The sequence below is a fragment of the Lampris incognitus genome, chromosome 18 (genome assembly GCF_029633865.1).
Source record: "Lampris incognitus isolate fLamInc1 chromosome 18, fLamInc1.hap2, whole genome shotgun sequence".
Classification (NCBI taxonomy): domain Eukaryota; kingdom Metazoa; phylum Chordata; class Actinopteri; order Lampriformes; family Lampridae; genus Lampris; species Lampris incognitus.
In genome coordinates, this window is record NC_079228.1 from 24,103,195 (window position 1) to 24,125,305 (window position 22,111).

The following is a 22,111-nucleotide window of genomic DNA, read 5'->3' on the forward strand; positions in this document are numbered from 1 at the left end:
GAAATAAGGCGTGTTGTCAAAGAAGTCATTAAATCAAGCTAAATTATATATTAGTTGTCAGATGCGCCAGAATATTTTTTCTTCAGGAGTAGTCATAAAAAAGCAGACCTTGCTAGATTTTGTTTTTCTACCACGCAGTAAGAGTTCTACTCTAACATGACTGATGGGCCTAATTTGCCTTATGTAGCATCCTTTGCAATGTGACGATTGCACATATACAGATTGGTGACTAATTAAAGGGGGGAAAAATCACCTAAAGTGTCTTAGTGAGGTGTTGGTCCACCACGAGCCTGCAGAACAGCTTCAGTGCTCCTTGTCATAGATTCTACAAGTCTCTGAACTCTACTGGAGGGATGGACACCATTCTTCCAAGAGATATTCCCTCATTTGGTGTTTTGATGATGGTGGTGGAGAACACTTTCTAACACGTCGGTCCAAAATCTCCCATAGGTGTTCAGTTGGGTTGAGATCTGGTGAATGTGAAAGCCATAGCACATGATTTACATCATTTTCATCCTCATCAAACCATTCAGTGACCCCTTGTGCCCTGTGGATGGGGACGTTGTCATCCTGGAAGAGACCACTCCCATCAGGATAGAAATGTCTCATCGTAGGATAAAGATGACCACTCAGAATAACTTTGTATTGATTTGCAGCGACCCTTCTCTCTAAGGAGATAAATGGACCCTACCCTTGGCAGGAAAATACCCCCCCACAGCATAACAGAGCCCCCGGACCCCCTCATTGTAGGGGTCAAGCGTTCAGGTTTTTCCTTTAATTTGTCACCCGTCTGTATATAATGCAACGTCGATTCTGAAACGATATATTGTGCAGCCCTAATCCAGCTCTATATGCCGATCAATAGCTCCAGGCAATCTCGACTGTTCTCTGTCCTTATTCCTCTATGGTAGATTGACCTTCCCGTTACAGAGAGCTGAGCAAAGTCACTTTGTGTCTTCTGTTGCTGACTGAGAACTCCTTTTTTCAACAAGTAGCTCACATCACCCTCTCCCCACCGAACCATATCCCTTTTGCCCTACTTAAACTAATTGCTCACAAAAACTCCTTGCTGCCTCCCCCCTTAGCTATTGTTCAGTTTCTTTTTCTCATACTTCTCTTGAAATTACCTTTCGGTGGTCAATGCACCGTGTCCTTCTGACTCCTGGTTGCCTTTTACTGAGGTTGTGAAGGATTTTAATTTTTTTCTTGAAGCTTATACTCCCAGTTTTTTTTTTGTAACACGCTTCCTAGTTACGCACTCAATTGCTCCGTATCAGAATGTTAGCTGCCTCTGATTTAAAATGTAAATGTGACTTGATGTGAGTGCAAGAATTGCTGACCCCCATTTTAGCAAAAAATGTCAACACTAGCTAGATGCCTTGCAAGAGCTACAAGCATATCAAGGCAGGTCAAGGTCTAACATCCTCGGTATTTAAGTGAGGCCATTAAATCTTAAAACACTCCACGTCTATGACAACAGCTGGCATGGGCCTTTTGCGCACCAGATGGCCTGACTGCTTATAAAAATGTGAGATCGCAACAACCCTAACAGAAGTTGCTGTCACTGAGAGGGTGGCTGGATGTAGTATGTCACGGTGTATGGACTGCATCATGAGGCTAGAGGCTTGTGTGAACAACCTCTATCCCGTATTAAATTAACAATGTTATGGTGACGTGTGCACCGCTTCATTATAAATCTTAATGGGATTCCGCCAAAAAGTCTACCTTGTGTGAGAAGCTGAAGGGTCCTGACTTCCTCTCGGACACGAAGCTGTAGGACTTGCTGCAAGATGTGCTGCCTCTGAGCTTCCTGCATAATGCCCATTCGCTCCAGTTTCCTGTCCGTCAGTCTCATCAGAGCTCGCCCTAGAGAGCGAGAGAGTGAGAGAGAGAAAGAGAGAGAGAGAGAGAGGTGAAAAGTAGGAGCGGGGAGAGGAGAGTAGCCAGATAGAAGACCGATATGGAGAAAAAACATTTGTGTCAATGGGAGAAGAGTGTCTGAATGTACACACACACTCTCTCCCTCTCTAACACACACAGACGCACACACACACACACCATAAAAGAGCAAAAAAACCACAATAACTTCCCAATAAATCATGCTTTATACTACATGTCTAGGACAATACCTCAATATTTGAAGCTTGCCAGGCCCGGAACTTCTCCTGATGTGTACATATAAGGAAATGTGTTTGCCCTTATTGAGTAAGTCTCATACATTTTCTTACTGGTGCTTTTCAGTCCAGTCCCCCTCAATGTTTAAAGATGTTTTTCATCAAACAGATTTGAGATTCTTTTTCATCAGCGCACATCTGACACAAATATCCGGTAAGAGAAAGTCCCTGAGTGACTCTTCCTGAATTTCCAATTCTTGAATCCCTTAAATCCCTAATTTAATCTTCCAATAAATTTCTATGCGTGGGATTTAGGCGGCAGATAAAAGGCGAGTTGATTACAGTCTAATTAATTACGCATGTTAGGAGTTCCTTTGTAACATGTGGGGGATGTTGAGCAGATCAGCAGATATTTTGTTGCAATTACCGAGCATGGGATCTGACCCGCGTGAAGCTCCCCCTTGCTCCTTTGCCTTAATGCCTGCATGGGGAGGCGTAGTGTCTGCTTGGCTGACAGCCAGGTCCGGGATCACTCCTGATCAGCTTATGAAACCGTCACCTTTTCTGCTTTTATGTCTCTGAGAGCGAGGCCGTATCGAGAGCAGGGGTTCGCACAGTTTTTGGGGCCAGGGACCCCTTACAGGGGAGAACATTTTCCAAGGACCCCCCCCCTATAATTTTAACACCGATTAAGCATGTTTACAACAGATTTGTACTCTTACACTGACGTGATGTGTCACCATCATATCAGAGTTTCTATTGGCCCAAAGCCAACATGGGTGGGAATAATGGACACAATACGCTAATTTTATTGGCACAAATGGTACCCATCTGTAGATATGCACTTTTTAAGGGTACAGCACAATTTTATAATTTGCAGCAAATTATTTCGCAGACCCCCTGGCTACAGGTCGCGGACCCCCAGGGGTCCACAGACCCCACTTTGAGAACCACTGATCTAGAGGATGAGGTTTTTTCTTTTTTTATATTTTCCCCTTTTTCTCCCCAGTTGTATCTGGCCAATAACCCTACTCTTCCAAGCCATCCCGGACACTGCTCCACCCCCTCTGCCGGTCCGGGGAGGGCTGCAGACTACCACATGCCTCCTACATGTGGAGTCACCAGCCGCTTCTTTTCACCTGACAGTGAGGAATTTTGCCAGGGGGATGTAGCACATGGGAGGATCATGTTATTCCCCCCAGTTCCCCCTCCCCCCTTAACAGGTGCCCCGGCCGACCAGAGGAGGCGCTAGTACCACTACCAGGTCACACACTCATACCCGGCTTCCCATCCATAGACACAGACGATTGTTTCTGTAGGACGCCCAACCAAGCCAGAGGTAACACGGGGATTCAAACAGGCAATCCCCATGTTGGCAGGCAATGGAATAGACCGCTAAGCTACCCGGACGTCCTCTGCCTTCCTTTTAATTTTCGTCTCTGCCGTCTACACCTTCCTTGCAGAGGTTGGGTTGCGACTCGCCTGGACTCATTTGGCACAGAGCGACATCATCCACCGTGACAAAAACGCCACCGGGAAATCAGAATTCAGTGTTGACGTCTAAATTGGGATACTTGACTGTATTCATTGTTTCTTTAAAAGCACCACAACAAAGAGCAATGTTCTTGTAATTTCACACCTATTGATTAGCTTTTGTTGTTGTCGTCATTGTTTTGTCAAACTCTTAGGGGGTTGCCAGGCCCCGTGCCACCATTCTGCTACCACGGCACAAAAGGCAGCGGGTTGAGAAACAAAACAAAGTCACATTGAGTGCAGACCAATTTTTTCCCGCTTAGCGAAAAAAAAAAAAAGCACTTCAGTCATTACTAAGGAGTGATGGGGTAAAGTGCCAGCCGTAGTTAAGACATTGAGAAACGACAAAGCTTTGAAAGCACCCACTACAAAAACACTGGGGAGCTAACTGTCGCCACAAAGGCTCGGCAGCCAGACAGACAGAGAAAGAATATTAAATGTAAGGATGGGACAATGGACATAATTGAGATGAAAAGAGAAAGTGAGCCGGTGAAAAAGAGGGACAAAGTGAGGGGAAACTTTAGAGGGAAAGAGAAGAGAGAAACTAAGAAAATGGATATGCACATAAAACATGCTATTATGAGTCTATAATATTGACCAACCGTGGCAGCTCATCATGTAACCAAAGATAGACTGGCATGGCGACAGAGGTTCGATTTCCCCACTGTTCAATATCTGTGTTGCTGTGTGTGTGTGTGTTTTCCCTCTTGTCGCCCTCTCTTACTCAGTCACACACACATTCCAGAGGCACAACACCATTTTCTAATTTGGAAATAGACAGGAGTCTCGAAGCTTAATTGAAAGCCTAATTAAGCTTAATTAAGTAGCACAAAATAAAACAAAAGGCAACAAAGTTTGGCCTTGTTCAAAAGGCCATTTACAAATTTATGTAGACAGCATTTTCAAGTACATGTCATATTTCATTTCAGCATGTCATGTAGTATGTGGCAGTAATTGTGTAACGAATGTCTAACAAGAAGGTGTGTATATATATGTGTGTGTGTGTGTACAAAAGTATTGGGACACACCTCTTAATCATTGAATTCAGGTGTTTTATTCAGACCCATTGTCGCAGGTGTATGAAATCCATCAGCTAGCCATGCGGTCTGCATTTACAAACATTTGGGAAAGAATGGGTCCTTCTGAAGAGCTGTGCAGTCAAGTGTGGTACTGTCATAGGATGCCACCTTTGCAACAAGTCAGTTTGTGAAATGTCTTCCCTGCTAGATATTCCACGGTCAACTGTAAGTGATTATTGAAAAGTGGAAGCGTTTAAGAACAACAGCAACTCAGCCACGAAATGGCAGACCACGTAAAGTCACACAGCGGGGTCAACGAGTGCTGAGGCGCATAGTGCCTAAAAGTTGCCAACACTTTGTTGACTCAATAACTGCAGAGTTCCAAACTTCCTCTGGCATTAACATCAGCACAAAAACTGTGCGCCGGGAGCTTCATGGAATGGGTTTCCATGGCCGAGCAGCTGCATGCAAGCCTTACATCACCAAGCACAATGTCAAGCATCGGATGGAGTGGTGTAAAGCAAGCTGCCACTGGACTCTGGAGCAGTGGGAACGTGTTCTGTGGAGTGATGAATCACGCTTGTCTGTCTGGCAGTCTGATGGACGAGTCTGGGTTTGGCAGATGCCAAGAGAACATTACCTGCCTGACTGCATTGTGTCAACTATAAAGTTCGGTGGAGGAGGGATAATGGTTTTGGGTTGTTCTTCAGGGGTTGGGCTAGGCCCCTTAGTTTAAGTGAAGGGAAATCTTAATGCTTCAGCATACCAAGACATTCTGGACAATTCTATGCTTCTAACTTGGTGGGAACAGTTTGGGGAGGACCCTTTTCTGTTTCAGCATGACTGTGCCCCAGTGCACAAAGCAAGGGCCATTAAGACATGGTTGGGTGAGTTTGGTGTAGAAGAACTTGACTGGCCCGCACAGAGCCCTGACCTCAACTCCATGGAACACCTTTGGGATGAACTAGAATGGAGATTGCGAGCCAGATCTTCTCATCCAACATCAGTGCCTGACCTCACAAATGCTCTTCTGGATGAATGGGCAAAAAGTCCAACAGACAGACTCCAAAATCTTGGTAGGTGTAATGGCGAGGTGTCCCAATACTTTTGTCCATATTGCGTGTGTGTGTGTGTGTGTGTGTGTTTATAATAACTTTGCTGATGATTGCTTATGGCATGAAACAGGTTTGTACTGTCTCATAAATAATTTACTTGACTTACTGGATTATATACGTATCAACACGTGTTGATATCCCGCTCCTCATTAGTCGAGCACTCAACACCATTGACGGTTTTGGAAAAAAACGCTATATATATATATATATATATATATATATATATATATATATATATATATATATCCATCCATCCATCCATCCATCCATCCATTATCCAAACCGCTTATCCTACTCAGGGTTGCGGGGATGCTAACAGTCAGTGAAAATATTACAGCTGTAATTTATAGCTAGAATTCTTTTTGGTACTTATTCATTGAAAAGCATAATGCAAATATATGGTGCAAGTTTTCAAGCACACTGAATATGGTGAAATTTCAGCAATATTGATAAAATCTTGCCCAGCAGCAACCAACAGTACAGAAAAGGAAAGACTGTCTTGGTGTGGGCATGTGGAGTCCCGTGAAAGCCCAGGAAGACGAAAGTTTTGTTCATGACTCTGAACAAACTGCCAGTTTTTTTTGGCTGTTCGATGCCAACCTGCCTCTTCTCCAGTCGGCAGGCGGACGGCTATCGGTGGGGTGGAACGCCTCTGTTAGGGCTCCAAGCTTTCACCTCCTCGCCCCGCTGCAGTTCTGAGTCATTGGCTTCAACAACCCCACCAAACCTCTACTGGGAATTTTTTAAAACCACAATTAATACACTGAGCAGTGTAGCATGGCCATGAGGAGAGCAGGAAGAAGACAGTGGAGGAAAGAGGGAAGGAGATAAGAACGGAAAGGGGGAGGGGGGAGATGCAACATAAGAGGATGGAGGGATGGATGTCTGATAAGTAAGGATAGAGAGAGGAATCGGAGAGTTGCAAAAGGTAGGGAAATGTTGGAGGAGAGTGGTGGGTAGTTGGGAAAATGACAGCACTGAGCTCTACAGCAGCACAAACAAAATAATGTCCACAGAGTGCTGGACCTGGACCAGGTGGTGGGTTATGGCCCACTGTACTGGGTCACACTGTGATGGCCTGGCAGCCTGTCCAGGGTGTCTCCCTGCCTGCGGCCCAATGATTGCTGGGATAGGCTCCAGCATCCCCATGACCCTGAGAGCAGAATAAGTGGTTTGAATAATGGACGGATGGATGTTTCTGGGTCACAGCACTGTGCAAAACCACGGTCTCACTTTATTTGGCTGGTCAACACATATAGACCACGGCAAAAAAGAGAAACACTTTTTTTTTGAAAATGCATGTCAGAAAATTCATCAACTTTTTTTTTTTTTTTTGTGATTTTTCACCCTTTTCTCCCCAACTGTACCCACCCCACTCTTCCGAGCCATCCTGGTCACTGCTCCACCCCCTCTGCCGATCCGGGGAGGGCTACAGACTACCACATGCCTCCCCCGATACACGTGGAGTCGCCAGCCACTTCTTTTCACCTGACAGTGAAGAGTTTCACCAGGGGGACGTAGCACATGGGAGGATCACGCTATTCCCCCAGTTCCCCCTCCCCCCTGAACAGGTGCCCCGACCAACCAGAGGTAGGGACGCCCGACCAAGCCAGAGGTATCAGAGGTATTCGAAGTGGAGATTTAAAGCGGAGATTCCCGTCTTGGTAGGCAATGGAATAGACCGCTACGCTACCCGGATGCCCAGAAAATTCATTAACTCTTGACTCACTCACACACACACACACACATATGATTTTAGCGTTCACGCGCATATAAATATTCACACACTGTAGTCTCCTCTCTCATGAGTCGGTAGTGGAGAAGTTAAACCAGGCATCTATCTATTTCCGAACGTGTGTGTAATCATTTCATCTCCTCTCTACGGCCTTGTGTCTATGATGGGAACAAAGCCCCTTTCACGCACTCCTCCCCATCCACTTATCTTTGGCCAATTGACTGAGAAAATAACTTTAGGCGCTCCAGCCTCTTCGGTTACACAATATTGATTGGATTTAAAATTCACTCTCTCACGGCGTCTCTACCCCTCCAATGCCTGATGGCATCGCTCTCTCTCTCTCTTTTCAAACGTTGCCTTTCCTCACCTGCTGCCTGCAGCCAGCCTTGCACGTCTCTCCTGGCTGCTTGTCAGCCGCCCTCTCTGGTCTCTCACCGCTTATCTCTCATATCTCCCCCTTCCTTCTGCTGTCATTTACCTGGATAGGTACCCAGATAGCTTCAAAACAAGACAACTTATCGTCCCTCTTTTAGGAACAAGATGAATGATTTTATTCTGCAGAGGGCCGAGTTGATGTAAACCGTGCCTGCAGGAAGCACTACACCTGCTTTCCCCGTGCATTGAATCTCCTTATTCATTTGGCTGTTTCTTTATGCCGGCGAGTTATTTGTGGCTCTCACCGTCTCCCTCGGCTAACCCATATTGTACAGCCCACATCCTGTTTAAGAAAGGGGCATGTTGTGACAATACGAATGCATCATGATTTGTGGGCTTTAGCAAGAACATACATTTTGATGATACACACAGGAACGCAAATGTGGTTACACACATGTATACATACACACACAAACACACACGCATACATTGTCCCTGGGAATTAGATTAATGAGTAGTAGAAAGCAGGCCTCCCTCGGTGTTTGGCCGAGGGCAGATTAATCTACAGCTTCGGCCTGGCACGTTCAACCAAAGCTTTGATGAATAGGAGCTTAAAACGCACCAGCAGACACACAAACACACACATGCGCGCACACACACACACACACACACACACACACAGACATATTTATGCATGGGAGACACTGCAAAAGCATCCTTGAAACTATAAGTCTAAAACTATCTTCAAACTAGAAAATATGCACAAACTGTACGCAAAACACGCACACACTTATGGACGCACACACACAGGCAGTATCAGTACCACTCATCTCAGAGGGTTCCGTCTCGTTTTGCATATGACGCAAAGGCACTATGCTAATTACAGCCGTAGGTGCCAGTGGTGGGTTAAGTACATGGCTACAGTAGCAGTGAATTAGCCCCGCTTCCAGCTACACTTGACGACCCAGCTCGGAAAATGATACCTTTCTACCCTGATGTGTTTTTGGCAGGTGTGCTGGGAGCCGGAGACGGGCGGAAAGGAAGGCGGGGGGATGTGTTCTGCTGCTTCGTCTCTCCAGGTAAATCTTCCAACATCAGTCACGCATTTCAGGCATTTTCTCGAATCCCTTGAGCAGCTGTGTGCATTTTGGGTTGTCCTCCGGGGATAAATGTCACCAAGCGGCATCCGGTTAGCTACACCCCCAGCCGGTGCTGCACTCACCTCCGCCACAGAATGACAAGCAATGTCAGGGTTCGGTGCAAGTGAACAGCAACGTCTGGATCCTTTTTTACATACATAAACACCCCCACCCCACCCCGTCTGAGTGGTGTAATAGCATCACTTTCCACTCTTTGACAATAACAGAGAGTATAGTAGCTTATGGATAGCAACCAGATTGTGACCATGCACCATCGCTCTTTTTCATGCAAAATAAACTGCCGTCCATTTTCTCACAACTACGTAAACCGCTTTCAGACTGACATCCCTTAACATTGCGATATAGAAAAAGCGGGGAACGAGACAGAAGAAACCGTCATGTGATGGGAGAACAAATGCTATCTGTAAATGCTATGGATAGAAGATGTATGTGTGAAAAGGGGTCACTATAAGTGCTATCCCCCCCCCCAAAAAAATCACTCCCACAAACTACGGCATCTGTAATGCTATCGTTATTTTTATTTATTTACTCATCTATTTACGTGCTTTCTTATTTGTTATTTTTGCATGCTCAGATTTTTTTTTTATTTTTATTTTGAGATACTTTATTGATCCCCATGGGGAAATTCTAGTCTGCATTTAACGCATCCTAGCTGTGTAGCTAGGAGCAGTGGGCAGCCGCCGTGCACCAACTGCAGTTCGTCTTGCCATGCCTTGGTCAGGGACAAGGACAGGAGTATTAACCCTAACATGCATGTCTTTTTGATGGTGGGGGAAACCGGAGCACCCGGAGAAAACCCACCGCAGACACGGGGAGAACATGCAAACTCCACACAAAGGACGACCTGGGATGACTCCCCCAAGGTTGGACAACCCCGGGGTTTGAACCCAGGACCTTCTTGCTGTGCCACCATATGATGAACATATAACCACTACACAGCTTGCCAGCTTGATTTCATCCGCTTATTTCTAGGCTGGTCCATCTTCCATACTTTCGTAAATATGATCTTATTTTTGCTGGCTGACAAATAAACCTCCCACTTTAAACAAAAGTCTACCATGAAAAAGTCGCGGATACATTCCTTGTGGTAGGTTCACTCTCTCCTGTAAAGGCATTTTAATACAGCAATCTGACGGCTATTGTTCACACTTATCGCCGTTTGGTGATGTTTCCATAAATGTTATCGGCTGATGAATCGGCAAATTGCCGATACAACTTTTATGGGATATCGACTCCATCTCGTGTTCACACATGAGCCTGACATGAAAAATTGAGGGACGATTCATAGGTTAGGCCTCATGTGTGAATGAAGTTTTAATGTAACTATGCAGGTATAAACTGTGAATTGGTTACAGTTTTAATGGTTACTGATAGTCTCAAGCACCAAGTCCCTTGTAGTCCCACAGTTCAGAGGCCACCTCAGCCCCTGAGCTCCTGTGATCAGAGCCTAATGCGATTCTTGAATGTTGGAGAAGGAGCTGGTTATCTTGACGAGGTGTATGCAGTACTAAGTAATGAAGCTGGGCCACAGCCGCAGATGGAAGGATGAAGGGACAGAGGGTGAGAGAGAAAGAGAGAGAGAACGAGGGGGTTGGGGGTGACAAGAGGGAAAACACACATGCACACACACACAGATAATAGGTTGCCTCAGCCTCCCTGTTTTCTCAGCAGCTACAGCCTCACGCTGATTTCATCACTGCTGATGTGTCCCAGCTCACCGATCATCGTATAGTATCTTTCTCAGTTAGCCACCACTAACAACCTGGAGGAGGCACGCTGGGACACAAACGCTAGTCAGATATCACTATGGATTACTTGGATAAATAGAGATCTGTACGGCAAACACTATGGGGATTACCGTGGCAATAACCAGCGATATGTTAGGCAGAGCAGGCAGCTGTACCTTAAGACTTGTGGTCTGTGGTTCTAATAAAGGGGCTGCCGGTTGTGATTGCAGATAATTACATATCACAAGTCGACGAGATAACATTATATTGCATTGCTCTAGTTGCAGCAGGGTGCTGCTCCAAGAACCTAATTCAGATTTATGCATTAAAGCAACGTCAATACAACCACACAAACACGTTTCCCAACTCTCTCGTGAAAATAGCAGCTGTCATGAATCAATCAAATATCCCCCCCCCTTTTTTTTTGTACTACCACCAGCTATATATGGTATGGGCTTTCAGTAAGGAAAACCAAGAAGCACTGGTTTGCCTCATTAGGCCTACATCAAGTGGGACTGTTGACAAGTGACTATAGTGATCACACGTCTCGAAGACAAGTGGGACATATCCAGCGGAGGGTGAAAAGATCCCTGTGAATCATACTGTGATCATGTGACTAACTAGCAGCTATGAGATGAGTTGTCTTTGGCTCAGTCTCTGGCTTTCTTACAATAATCATTACAATGGACCTGTGGGGGACATTTGCAGCTCTACCGCTATACTGAAACAAGGCGTTTTTTCTTCCCTTCTTTCACAAAAAACCTTTGCTTCTTCTTGTTTTGTTTTTTGTTTTTGTTTTTTTGGATTTTCACCCCCTTTTTCTCCCCAGTGGTATCTGTCCAATGACCCCACTCTTCCGAACCATCCCGTTAACTGCTCCACACCCTCTGCCGATCTGGGGAGGGCTGCAGACTACCACGTCTCCTCCGATACATGTGGAGTCGCCAGCCGCTGCTTTTCACCTGACAGTGAGGAGTTTTGCCCGGGGGACATAGCGCGTGGAAGGATCACCCTATTCCCCCCAGTTCCCCCTCCCTCCTGCCCGCCTGCCCGCCCGAACAGGCACCCCAACCGACCAGAGGAGGCGCTATTGCAGCCACCAGGACACATACCCACATCCAGCATCCCACCCACAGACACGGCCAATTGTGTCTGTAGGGACGCCCGACCATGCCGGAGGCAACACAGGGATTCGAACTGGCAACCCCCATGTTGGTAGGCAACGGAATAGACCGCCATGCCACCTGGACGCCCCCGCTTCCTCTTGTTTTAAATGATCTAGTTTTACAGTGGTACGTAGGAGGATACGATGTTAAGGAGCAGCATGTAGGCCACTGTATGTACAGTACAGGAAAATAATTCAGGCCAAACTTTGAGCGTATTCTGCACAATGAGCCACTGTACACTGCTGTAGCTAATAAATTACACCACTTGCTATTTTTAGTTTCTGAATATCAATTTCCAGCTTGTTCATATGGAAAAATAAGCCGAAGCAATTTCTAATCTGCATAGAAGAATTAATTACATATTACGCAGCGCTACAAAATAACCTTGCCAACAGCATCATTAACCATGATCCCTTCTTCCTTGGTATCCAGCTGCCCTGCAGGCAGCTCATCAGCGAGTGAGCTGTTTGAGGCTCCTCTCTGCAAAGCACAAAACAGTGGCCACCAGCGGAGCTGCTTCAAATCCAGTCGGTTAATGTGACGCCATGTTAAGTCGCTTCACTCTTCGTAACTATCCACATGCTCCTCTGTGACACATCAACGCGGCGACGATGGGAGGTCTGTGATGCCTCTGGGATTCACTGTCTCATCTCTCAAGCGCTGTTTTGGCTGTTGCCGGGTGTCCAGGGTGTTTTTTTTCTTTTTCTTCACCTTTGTTCCTTTTTTGATGCTCATCAAATATACATTTTCTACCCTGTGTGAGACTTACCGGGTGACAGGGGGATTATGACCGGCGCGACGAGGGCTGCTGTGATATTCTAAGTGGAAAAATGATGGATCGCGCCAACCAGACGGGGTCGAGCACAGACCTTTGAAGGTCTGAACTGGCGTAGTGCAAGCTGCTGGGTACAGGCAACCCTTCATTAAACAACTAATATTACAGGCTATTAATTATTCACAGCAGGGCCTTATGACTCCATACATCAATGGATATTACGAGGCTAGCAATCCACTTTCCATTTATTCCTTTGTGAGGAAGCGCTGCTATGGATGGATGGCAAGGAAAGTGCTCAATGCATGCTCAGTTCACTATTCACTGTGCCGGCACCGCCATTTTTTATTAGGAATAACGCCCAGAGACCTGTCGCAGTTTCCAAAATAGCTAGCTGGCTGGACTGTTGGCGTATGCACAGGATGACTTGCTGGCTGGCCGGCCCGAATCCACAGCTGGATATAATTGTGGTCGTTGTATGCCTTCAGAGCATCTGTTGAATTTACATGTTTCTTATTCTCTTCCATGACAGAATATATAATTCAGTCATTCCCAACCTCTCTCGCCTCCCTCTCACTCGCTCCCCCGTTTTGATTTTTGATTGCATTTGTCACCTCAACGTATGCGACGATTACACCTGTGGTGCCTCTCCTCCATGTGTACCTCACTCCTTTGCTGTGCCACGTTCCTCTCTCGCAAAAAAAGAAGGAGTTTCATCCTTGTAATTACACAGGATTAGAGACTAATATCTAATTATGCTTTAATATGCTTTAATGCATATTTAATGATAGCTTTGTGTTAAAATCAAACTCTGGGCTGCCTCTGCTGGGAATGGGAGTTGAGGATGTCGGTAGTGGGGGAGGGTTTCTTGGCAGTGGATGCTGGAGGGAGGATGGGAAACATTGATTTCTTTGGCTGAGGTTAGAGGAGCCTGGCAGGGAGGCAGCTGCTGCAAACTGAAGTCATTCAATTCGAAAATGTTGCACCAGCCCTGTTTTGTAGCAATATATATTTCCCTCTCCGCTGTCCATGTCAAATAAGGGAGGACATATATTCTGCCTGCTTGAATGATGATCTGAAATAGAGACTGTTTATTGATGCGCTCCTTTGTGAGGGGGAGACTATGTCAGAGGAAGGGGGAGATAAAAAAAAAATCGAATGCAACCGGTTGCTTATAAAGGCAGGGCTGAGTATTCTGCTACACATGGGATAGGAAGAAATACGGTATAAAAATCCAACAATAGGCGGCGTCCATTGCAAAATGCAAAAAGAAAAGAAGCCAGATATAACTGGCAAATGCAGAGGATGCAGGCAAATGTACACACATACAACACAACACACAAAACAGAGTCCCAGTCTTCCAGTCTTCAGGACTTGCATCTATCGTATGACGAGCACATTGGAAAAAAAAAAATCTCCTCAGATGTGTGCCTGCCTGCACTCCTAAATGTATTCATAATTCATACTCAGTTTGTTTGTCTTCACATGATTGTTTTCCAAAACAATATTCCATTCATCATTTGTTTCCCTTGTTTATTCTAATAGAGAGTGGGGAGGGGAGGGGGAGGGGGAGGGAGCAGAAAAAAGATCTACTTGATATTTCAAAGATTGATTGGGATGCAAATTGCCTTGTGAGCCCGATTGTTATGGCTTGGCCTCTTTTAATTGGATTCTGTTAATTAATGCTTGATGTGACGACAAACGGAATTACTTGCATGTTTTGTGCACGTCATTATCTCCTAATTAGGCCAGTGTGGAAGTGTTCCTGTGTGTGTGTGTGTGTGTTTGTGTGTGAGTGTGTGTGCACGCGTGTGGTTAACCCTTCCCTAACTGTTAGGCTCCTGTAACACCACCCCAACTACAAAACAAACACAGTTCATTAAGTTAACACATCATTACGAGGCTGAAACCCATGATTTTCATCACTGCATGGCTAATGAGAGAGCGCACGGTTTATTTACAGACTACAGCTGAATGCATTACACTTGTCAGGAACACTGAGGAGTTTAATCTTGAAGTTGGATTAATTCTCTTCTGTACTTGTGTATTATATGGCCCTCTGGAGAAATCTGAAATCAAATGAGTGGATGATACGAGCAGTAAAACATTCCCTGTTCCGCTCAACATGACACGGTATCTTTCTTGATTTTTCCCCCTCCAATTGTATCCAGCCAATTACCCCGCTCTTCCGAGCCGTCCCGGTCGCTGCTCCACCCCCTCTGCCAATCCGGGAAGGGCAGCAGACTACCAAATGTCTCCCCCAATACATGTGGAGTCACCAGCCATTTCTTTTCACCTGACAGTGAGGAGTTTTACCAGGGGGATGTAGCGCGTGGGAAGATCATGCTATTCCCCCCAGTTCCCCCTCCCCCTTGAACAGGCGTCCCTACCGACCAGAGGAGGCGGTAGTGCAGCGACCAGGACACATACTCACATCCGGCTTCCCACCCAAAAACACGGCCAATTGAACTTTCGCAGAGTACCGCCCCAGAGCGGTGCTTGTCCAGTCCTACCTTAGCAACGGTTTCTATGTGAGGGAGGTCCATCAAGCTTTCAAACAGACAGCAAAATGCTCAAACGGTGTGCCTATGGGATCTGCAAATCGGATACTAGATATCTGAAAAGTTTGGAGGGGGTGTAATTTTCTTTCCCTTCCCAAAACCCAAAACGCAAGAAGCACAACATTGGCAATGGATTTCGCAGTATAGCAGACCCCGTGGCCAGCTTAATCCATCCAAAATCAACAAAAATACCTGTCTGCTCCAAGCTAAGCTTGCTACTAGCTATTATTGATAGCTACTATAGCTAACTTATTATTAGTTACTTTTACCCACACAATGTTTATTACCATTATCAACATATCAACGCATTACTGACTAACAAAATAACATAATTAATATACCCGATGAACGTAACCAGCTCAGTCTTTGGCCAGATACCTAATTTAATGATGGCTAATGATAGCTAGCCCACTAACATAACTTTGTTAAGCTAGTCAGTTTACCCAGGCTCCACCTTTCATTTCAGAGCATAAAGACCTGCGGGGAGGGTCGGCTGGGATGGTCTCTGGCCAGTCTGACCTCCCCATATCCGGCCTATTTTAAATGTTTCTCCCCCTCTGTGAGCTCCAAGTGGAGACCAGCCGTTTGTAAAAGTAGTCCCACCCACAGAGGCATCTCGTTTGCCTTATTTTGTTGAAAATACCGGTTCTGGTCCGAAGGTAAAAAAAAAAAAATCATGGGGCCCCGGCCCCGGGGCATATCCCCGGCTGAACCTCCAACCCCCAGGAGCCCCGAAAAAGCCTGGATAAAAGAACGCCATGGAGTACCTTGGCCAAAATCAACACTATAATACGATGATGTTGACAATGGATTATTAAAAATATACCAATAATAGCTGAAATATTTGACTTACCCTTCAGTGCAAGAGCACAATTGGTCCACAAAGTGTTTCAGAATTAGTTGATGGGGTTTCTCATTCTTTGATTGCGACCGGTAAGCTTTACGCTCAATTACAGTCACACCCGGCAGCCCGGAGTCCACGCAAGTCAGTTTTACTTTTGATATTCTGAATGTATCCCTCCTGCATACTGTAACCCTTTCTGCCTTTCACGGGATGATATTAAGGATGAATTACTCCAAAATACATACTTATTTTCTCTGGGAATGCGCTGATTTCTTCCTTCATGTTTTGGGGTTTTCCGGCTACTTCCGGGATGGTTCTGAAAAGCTTGATGGGCATAGCAACAGTAACTAAGCGGGGGAGACTTTGCGAAAGGTCAATTGTGTCTGTTGGGACGCCCAACCGAGCTGGCGGTAACATGGGGATTCGAACCGGCGATCCCCGTGTTGGTAAGCAACGGAATAGACCGCTACACCACCCGGATGCCCCACACACAGTATGTCTTTTATCCAAGGACATACACTAAGGAGACGCAACAACAGGTGTGGTTTAAGAGGCAGCGATGCCATTGCAGCCCTGCATTGATACTGCAGCTACTTAATTTTCTGATGTTGTACAGCACAACCAAATTAGCAGAATGTAAAAAAAGAAAACCACTAAAAGCGACTAGTTACCAAATTAATCCTTTTACCTTTCAATGGATCCAAAGGGGAGCGGACATTTCCATTTGGAGATGACTCAAAGTGCTCTGGTACTCCAGTGAGCATGCAGGGAAAATTGGCTCTTCCTCAATGGCTACATTTGTATGCTGATGGAGACGCGCACGTGCGTCTTTAACTGCAGAGCGGGGAGAGGTAGTATTTTCAGAGCATTTAATGGAGCTTGCTAAATCTCGACACCCTCTCTGCACACATATTAAAACTAGAGTACATCATGGGTAAAATGGGGGACTGAGCTATTAAGCCAGTCATCACCGCTGCCGAGTGATTCATCAACCCGGAGTCCGGCGAGGTCGTCGGCGGTGGCAAACAAACATATTAACGCGATCAGGTGAGCTGCAAAAGCTAGAGTAATTAACCGTGGGGCTGTCGTTACTGTGGCCAGGGCTTCGTGGGCGCCGGGGTGACCTTGAGGAGCCTTGTTAGGGAGGTGATTGACGTGGTGGCGGCTGACGGTGACGGTTGGAAGGGATGGTTGGACAGACGGGACGGCCGGTTGGCAAGGCAGCATGTGGTGGGCGGCAGACAGCGTAGGCAGAGCCCACCTGGGATGTTATGAATGAGGTGTGTTTTCACTGAGCGGTAACATGACAAATTATGGTGCGGTCGTCTGAGTCTGAGAGAGCGGCTGTGAGAGAGTCAGTGTGGAGCTGCATATGTAAACATGGGATAGTGATTACATATTTTTGCCTTAAAGTAAAAGTAAACTCAAGGTACTCAAATGCTGTTGAGAAGCTAATTACGAAATATACTATGATTAATGTGAATGGTTGAAAATAAAGAGCTCATACAACTAAGACATCCATCTCCAAAAGTCAGTTTTTAAGCAGAATTTCAATGGCATCATTTATGAAAGAAGCCATTGAAGCTGTTACAACCTGCACCGCTTATGCAAATACTCAAAACATCACATGCTCAGCACACAGCGAGGCAGTGGGACCGCAGGCTATTATATCAGTTGTTTTTTACACCATTTTCCTGCACTAAAGCACTCCATTTGTCTACTGCACACACTGCTTTCCATGTCACTTTCCGCCATCTTGTCTGTGGAAGTTGATTTTAGCTCATTTGTTTTTCCCCTTCGGTGTTGTAGAGCAGCACTGCTGGAGTTTCTCAGCGTTGCATCTATGTGACAGCAAACATCGCTCTTTCAGCAAACTACATGCCACTTCCTACTGGCGGGAGAGCAGAGATTCAAAAATGCTCACAACTTCCTAACACATGGTCAAACATGTCTGAAACCTTCTATACAGGCCCTCAACATTTCAATCTACCAACCAGTGCTTGTATTGATGTTATATTTTCTATCCCTGTTAACATTTTGTCTTTAAATATAAACTGCTTTGGGCATCCAGGTGGCGTGGGGGGTCCATTCCATTGCCTACCAACACGGGGATCGTTGGTTCGAATCCCCGTGTTACCTCCAGCTTGGTCGGGCGTCCCTACAGACACAATTGGCCGTGTCTACGGTTGGGAAGCCGGATGTGGGTATGTGTCCTGGTCGCTGCACTAGCGCCTCCTCTGGTCGGTTGGGGTGCCTGTTCGGGGGGGAGAGGGAACTGGGGCGAATAACGTGATCCTCCTACGCACTACGTCCCCCTGGCAAAACTACTCACTGTCAGGTGAAAACAAGTGGCTGGCGACTCCACATGTATCGGAGGAGGCATGTGGTAGTCTGCAGCCCTCCCCGGATCGGCAGAGGGGGTGGAGCAGCGACCGGGAGGGCTCAGAAGAGTGGGGTAATTGGCTGGATACAATTGGGGAGGGAAAAAAAAGAAGGGGGGGGGGTCCAAAAAAAAAGAAAGAAGAAATATATATATATGTACAAAAGTATTGGGACACACCTCTTAATCATTGAATTCAGGTGTTTTATTCAAACCCATTGCCACAGGTGTATGAAATCCAGCAGCTAGCCATGCAGTCTGCATTTACAAACATTTGTGAAAGAATGGGTCCTTCTGAAGAGCTCCGTGAATTCATGCGTGGTACTGTCATAGGATGCCACCTTTACGATAATTCAATTTGTGAATACTAGATATTCCACGGTCAACTGTAAGCGACCCGGATGGAGAGGTGTAAAGCACGCTGCCGCTGGACTCTGGAGCAGTGGAAACGTGTTCTGTGGAGTGACGAATAACTCTTGTCTGTCTGGCAGTCTGATGGACGAGTCTGGGTTTGGCGAATGCCAGGAGAACATTACCTGCCTGACTGCATTGTGCCAACTGTCAAGTTTGGTAGAGGAGGGGTAATGGTATGGGATTGTTTTTCAGGGGGTGGGTTAGGCCCCTCAGTTCCAGTGAAGGGAAATCTTAATGCTTCAGCATACCAAGACATTTTGGACAATTCTATGCTTCTAACTTGGTGGGAACAGTTTGGGGAGGACCCTTTTCTGTTCCAGCATGACTGTGCCCCAGTGCACAAAGCAAGGTCCATTAAGACATGGTTGGGTGAGTTTGGTGTGGAAGAACTTGACTGGCCCGCACAGAGCCCTGACCTCAACTCCATCAAACACCTTTGGGATGAACTAGAACGGAGATTGCGAGCCAGGTCTTCTCGTCCAACTTCAGTGCCTGACCTCACAAATGCTCTTCTGGATGAATGGGCAAAAAGTCCCACAGACACACTCCAAAATCTTTTGGAAAGCCTTCCCAGAAGAGTGGAAGCCGTTATAGCTGCAAAGGGGGGACCAACTCCATATTAATGCCTATGGATTTACAATGGGATGTCATAAATGCCAGGTGTCCCAATACTTTTGTACATACAGTGTGTGTGTAAATATATATATATATCTCAACACAGATACAGGAAAAAAAAGTTTTAATACATTGCAGTACAGGCCTGTTTCGTCGCGCACTCATCAGCTGCTGATGAGGTTGCGACGCACGAAAGCTGCTCCACCAGCACCACAAAGACGCCACCTACTGTGGCGTCTCCCTCAACTGTAATGTATTCTTCCTGTCCATCACTGTCTTTACAACCAGATAGGCCTGCTTCATCCTCGTCGACCTCGCTGTTGTTTTCTAAATCTTCCTGATTGTCTCGGTGTGGCTATAACATTTCAGTTATTTGAACATGCCGGTTCATGTGGCTAACATATAAAATTGTATATTGGAAATAACACACAATTAATTGTTTATCTGTCAGTAACGTTAGCTGTCTAAACTAACATTATAGCAAACATCTAGCCTACCTGTTAACTCTGACAGACTGCATCCTTCACAGCTGACAGGATTTACCTGTCCAAATATAGATGTTATTTTTGGAAATTTCGGCAGCCAATTCAGCAAATTTTAGTTTATTGTGCCATTTTTGGGCGCTGCTTTGGCTTTTTCATTTCATTTTCAAAATGGCTCTATTTTCAGACTGTGGTGATGTACTGATTCAAATTTTCCGCCTAAGGTTTCAATTGGACCAAAAGTCTCTGTGGCCCAGCAAAGTTTTTTTTAAATATTTGTTTTATTTCTACACCAATATTGGCTCTGAAAATGCAGACAATACCATAATGTGCACCCTATGTAATTATAATTTTAAAAAAAATCCTTTTTTAAAATTCTTATCATAATAGTTGTTGACAGGCAGGGATGGGGCCCCTTTGCATGGCGGGGCCCCCCGCCTTGCAGGGTCTGCGGCGGTATACTTTACGGCCCAGGGTATATATATGCCATGCGGCCAAAGTCCACACAGAAATTTAGGGATAAATGTGTAGTAGTAGAGAGATATGTATATGTACTTCCAACTTTCCCATTATTTTTTTTCCAAGCCCCACCACTACAAGACCTCTATGGCTTCTGGAAGTGGAAGTACTTCCACTGATTCACCAGGACCCAGTATACCTATTCTGCCAGCTGCAGGCTTCTCTGGGAGAACGCAACCTGTAAAGAATCTCACGCCATTTCCACCAGATCCATCCACAGCTGTGCAGGTGCCCCACCTTGTGTGGGACTCACTACAGTAATTGTAATGGTGGGATCCATTACCCCAATCAATTACCAATTCCCCTTCCAAGAGTTCCAAGAGCACCCCTAGTTGTGCCCCCTGTGACGCCTGGATGAGACGGAAGCAACACAAGTTCAAGTTGTTTTATTTGTCAAATGCATAACAATACAAAGTGGCAGATATTGCTGGCAATGAAAGGCTTTGGCATCAGTTCAGCCTCAAAAAAGCTAAAGAACATGACATAACCGATTAAGTTAAAACTAAAAAAATCTAAAGATTAACAAAAGAATATAAAATTATAGAATTATAGTACCGCGAACTGACTCCGGAGAAGTGGCTGATGATGAGATGAGATGAGACAAGATCAGATCAGATGAGAATTACAGTATTTACAGCCCAGCATGAGAAATGTAAAATTTAAAATAACTAAAAATAAACTTAAAATAAGCACACAAAAAAATCACAGTGTTTACAGGATGGAGAAAGATAAACAAATTTAAACAAAAATCACACATTAAAATCTAAAAAGAAATATCGACATTCAATTTAACAGTTGACATTGAAAAGCAACAGGAATGTAATTGTAATGAATATGTTAAATGTGTCGGTACATAGTGCAGAGTGATGTGGCAGAAAGTGAACAATGCAAAATAAAGTGAAGCATGTGCATTTTGCAGGTTAGAAAGAGAGAGAGAAAGACGGGGGGGCAGAGAGATGTGTGTGTGTGTGTGTGTGTGTGTGTGTGTGTGTGTGTGTGTGTGTGTGTATAAATGTCCAAAGTCTATGTGGAGTCTTATGATTTGTGGGAAAAAGCTGTCCTTAAGCCTGCTGGTATGGGCCTGGATGCGCCGGTACTGTATGCCAGACGGTAATAGAGCAAAGAGTATGTGGCTGGGGCGGCTGCAGTCCCCAACTATCTGCCGGACTTTCTTCCTGCACAGCTGGGTGAGGTCTGGCATGGCTCTTAGCTCAGTCCTGGTGATATTCTGCGCTGTTTTCACCACCCTCTGTAGAGCCATGTGGTTAAGGGCCATGCAGCTGCCATACCAGACGGTGATGCAGCCAAACAGTGTACTCTTGATGGATGGTACATCTGTAGAAGTTGCAGAGTATCCTAGAGTCCATGCCAAATTTCCTCAGCCTGCAGAAGAAGAAGAGGCGTTGTCTCGCTGCCTTGACAATGATGCCGGCGTGATGTGATCAGGTCCTGTTGCTGATGTTCACCGTGACGAACCCGAAGCTGCTGACTCTCTCCATTGCTGTCTTGCTGATGTGGATGGGGGGTGGGTTACCTCCCTCCCTCCCTGCAGCTTCTTGAAGTCCGCTATTAGTTCCTTG

The 22,111-nt window shown here is 45.6% G+C and overlaps 1 protein-coding gene and 1 long non-coding RNA gene across 3 annotated transcripts in view; one reads left to right on the forward strand and one right to left on the reverse strand.

The window, feature by feature from the left end:
- LOC130128289 (uncharacterized) overlaps window positions 1-8,968 on the forward strand; it is a 166,051-nt gene extending 157,083 nt beyond the window's left edge. Inside the window, exon 5 of the long non-coding RNA XR_008811908.1 lies at window positions 8,902-8,968. This is a non-coding gene — a long non-coding RNA (uncharacterized LOC130128289). The remainder of the gene's footprint in view (window positions 1-8,901) is intronic.
- The window catches only part of samd12 (sterile alpha motif domain containing 12), a 169,282-nt gene that overhangs the window by 105,224 nt on the left and 41,947 nt on the right, over window positions 1-22,111 (reverse strand). For both annotated transcript variants that reach the window (XM_056297924.1, XM_056297923.1), the window contains exon 4: window positions 1,726-1,866. In XM_056297924.1, coding sequence (XP_056153899.1) covers window positions 1,726-1,866 — 141 coding nt within the window. The remainder of the gene's footprint in view (window positions 1-1,725; window positions 1,867-22,111) is intronic.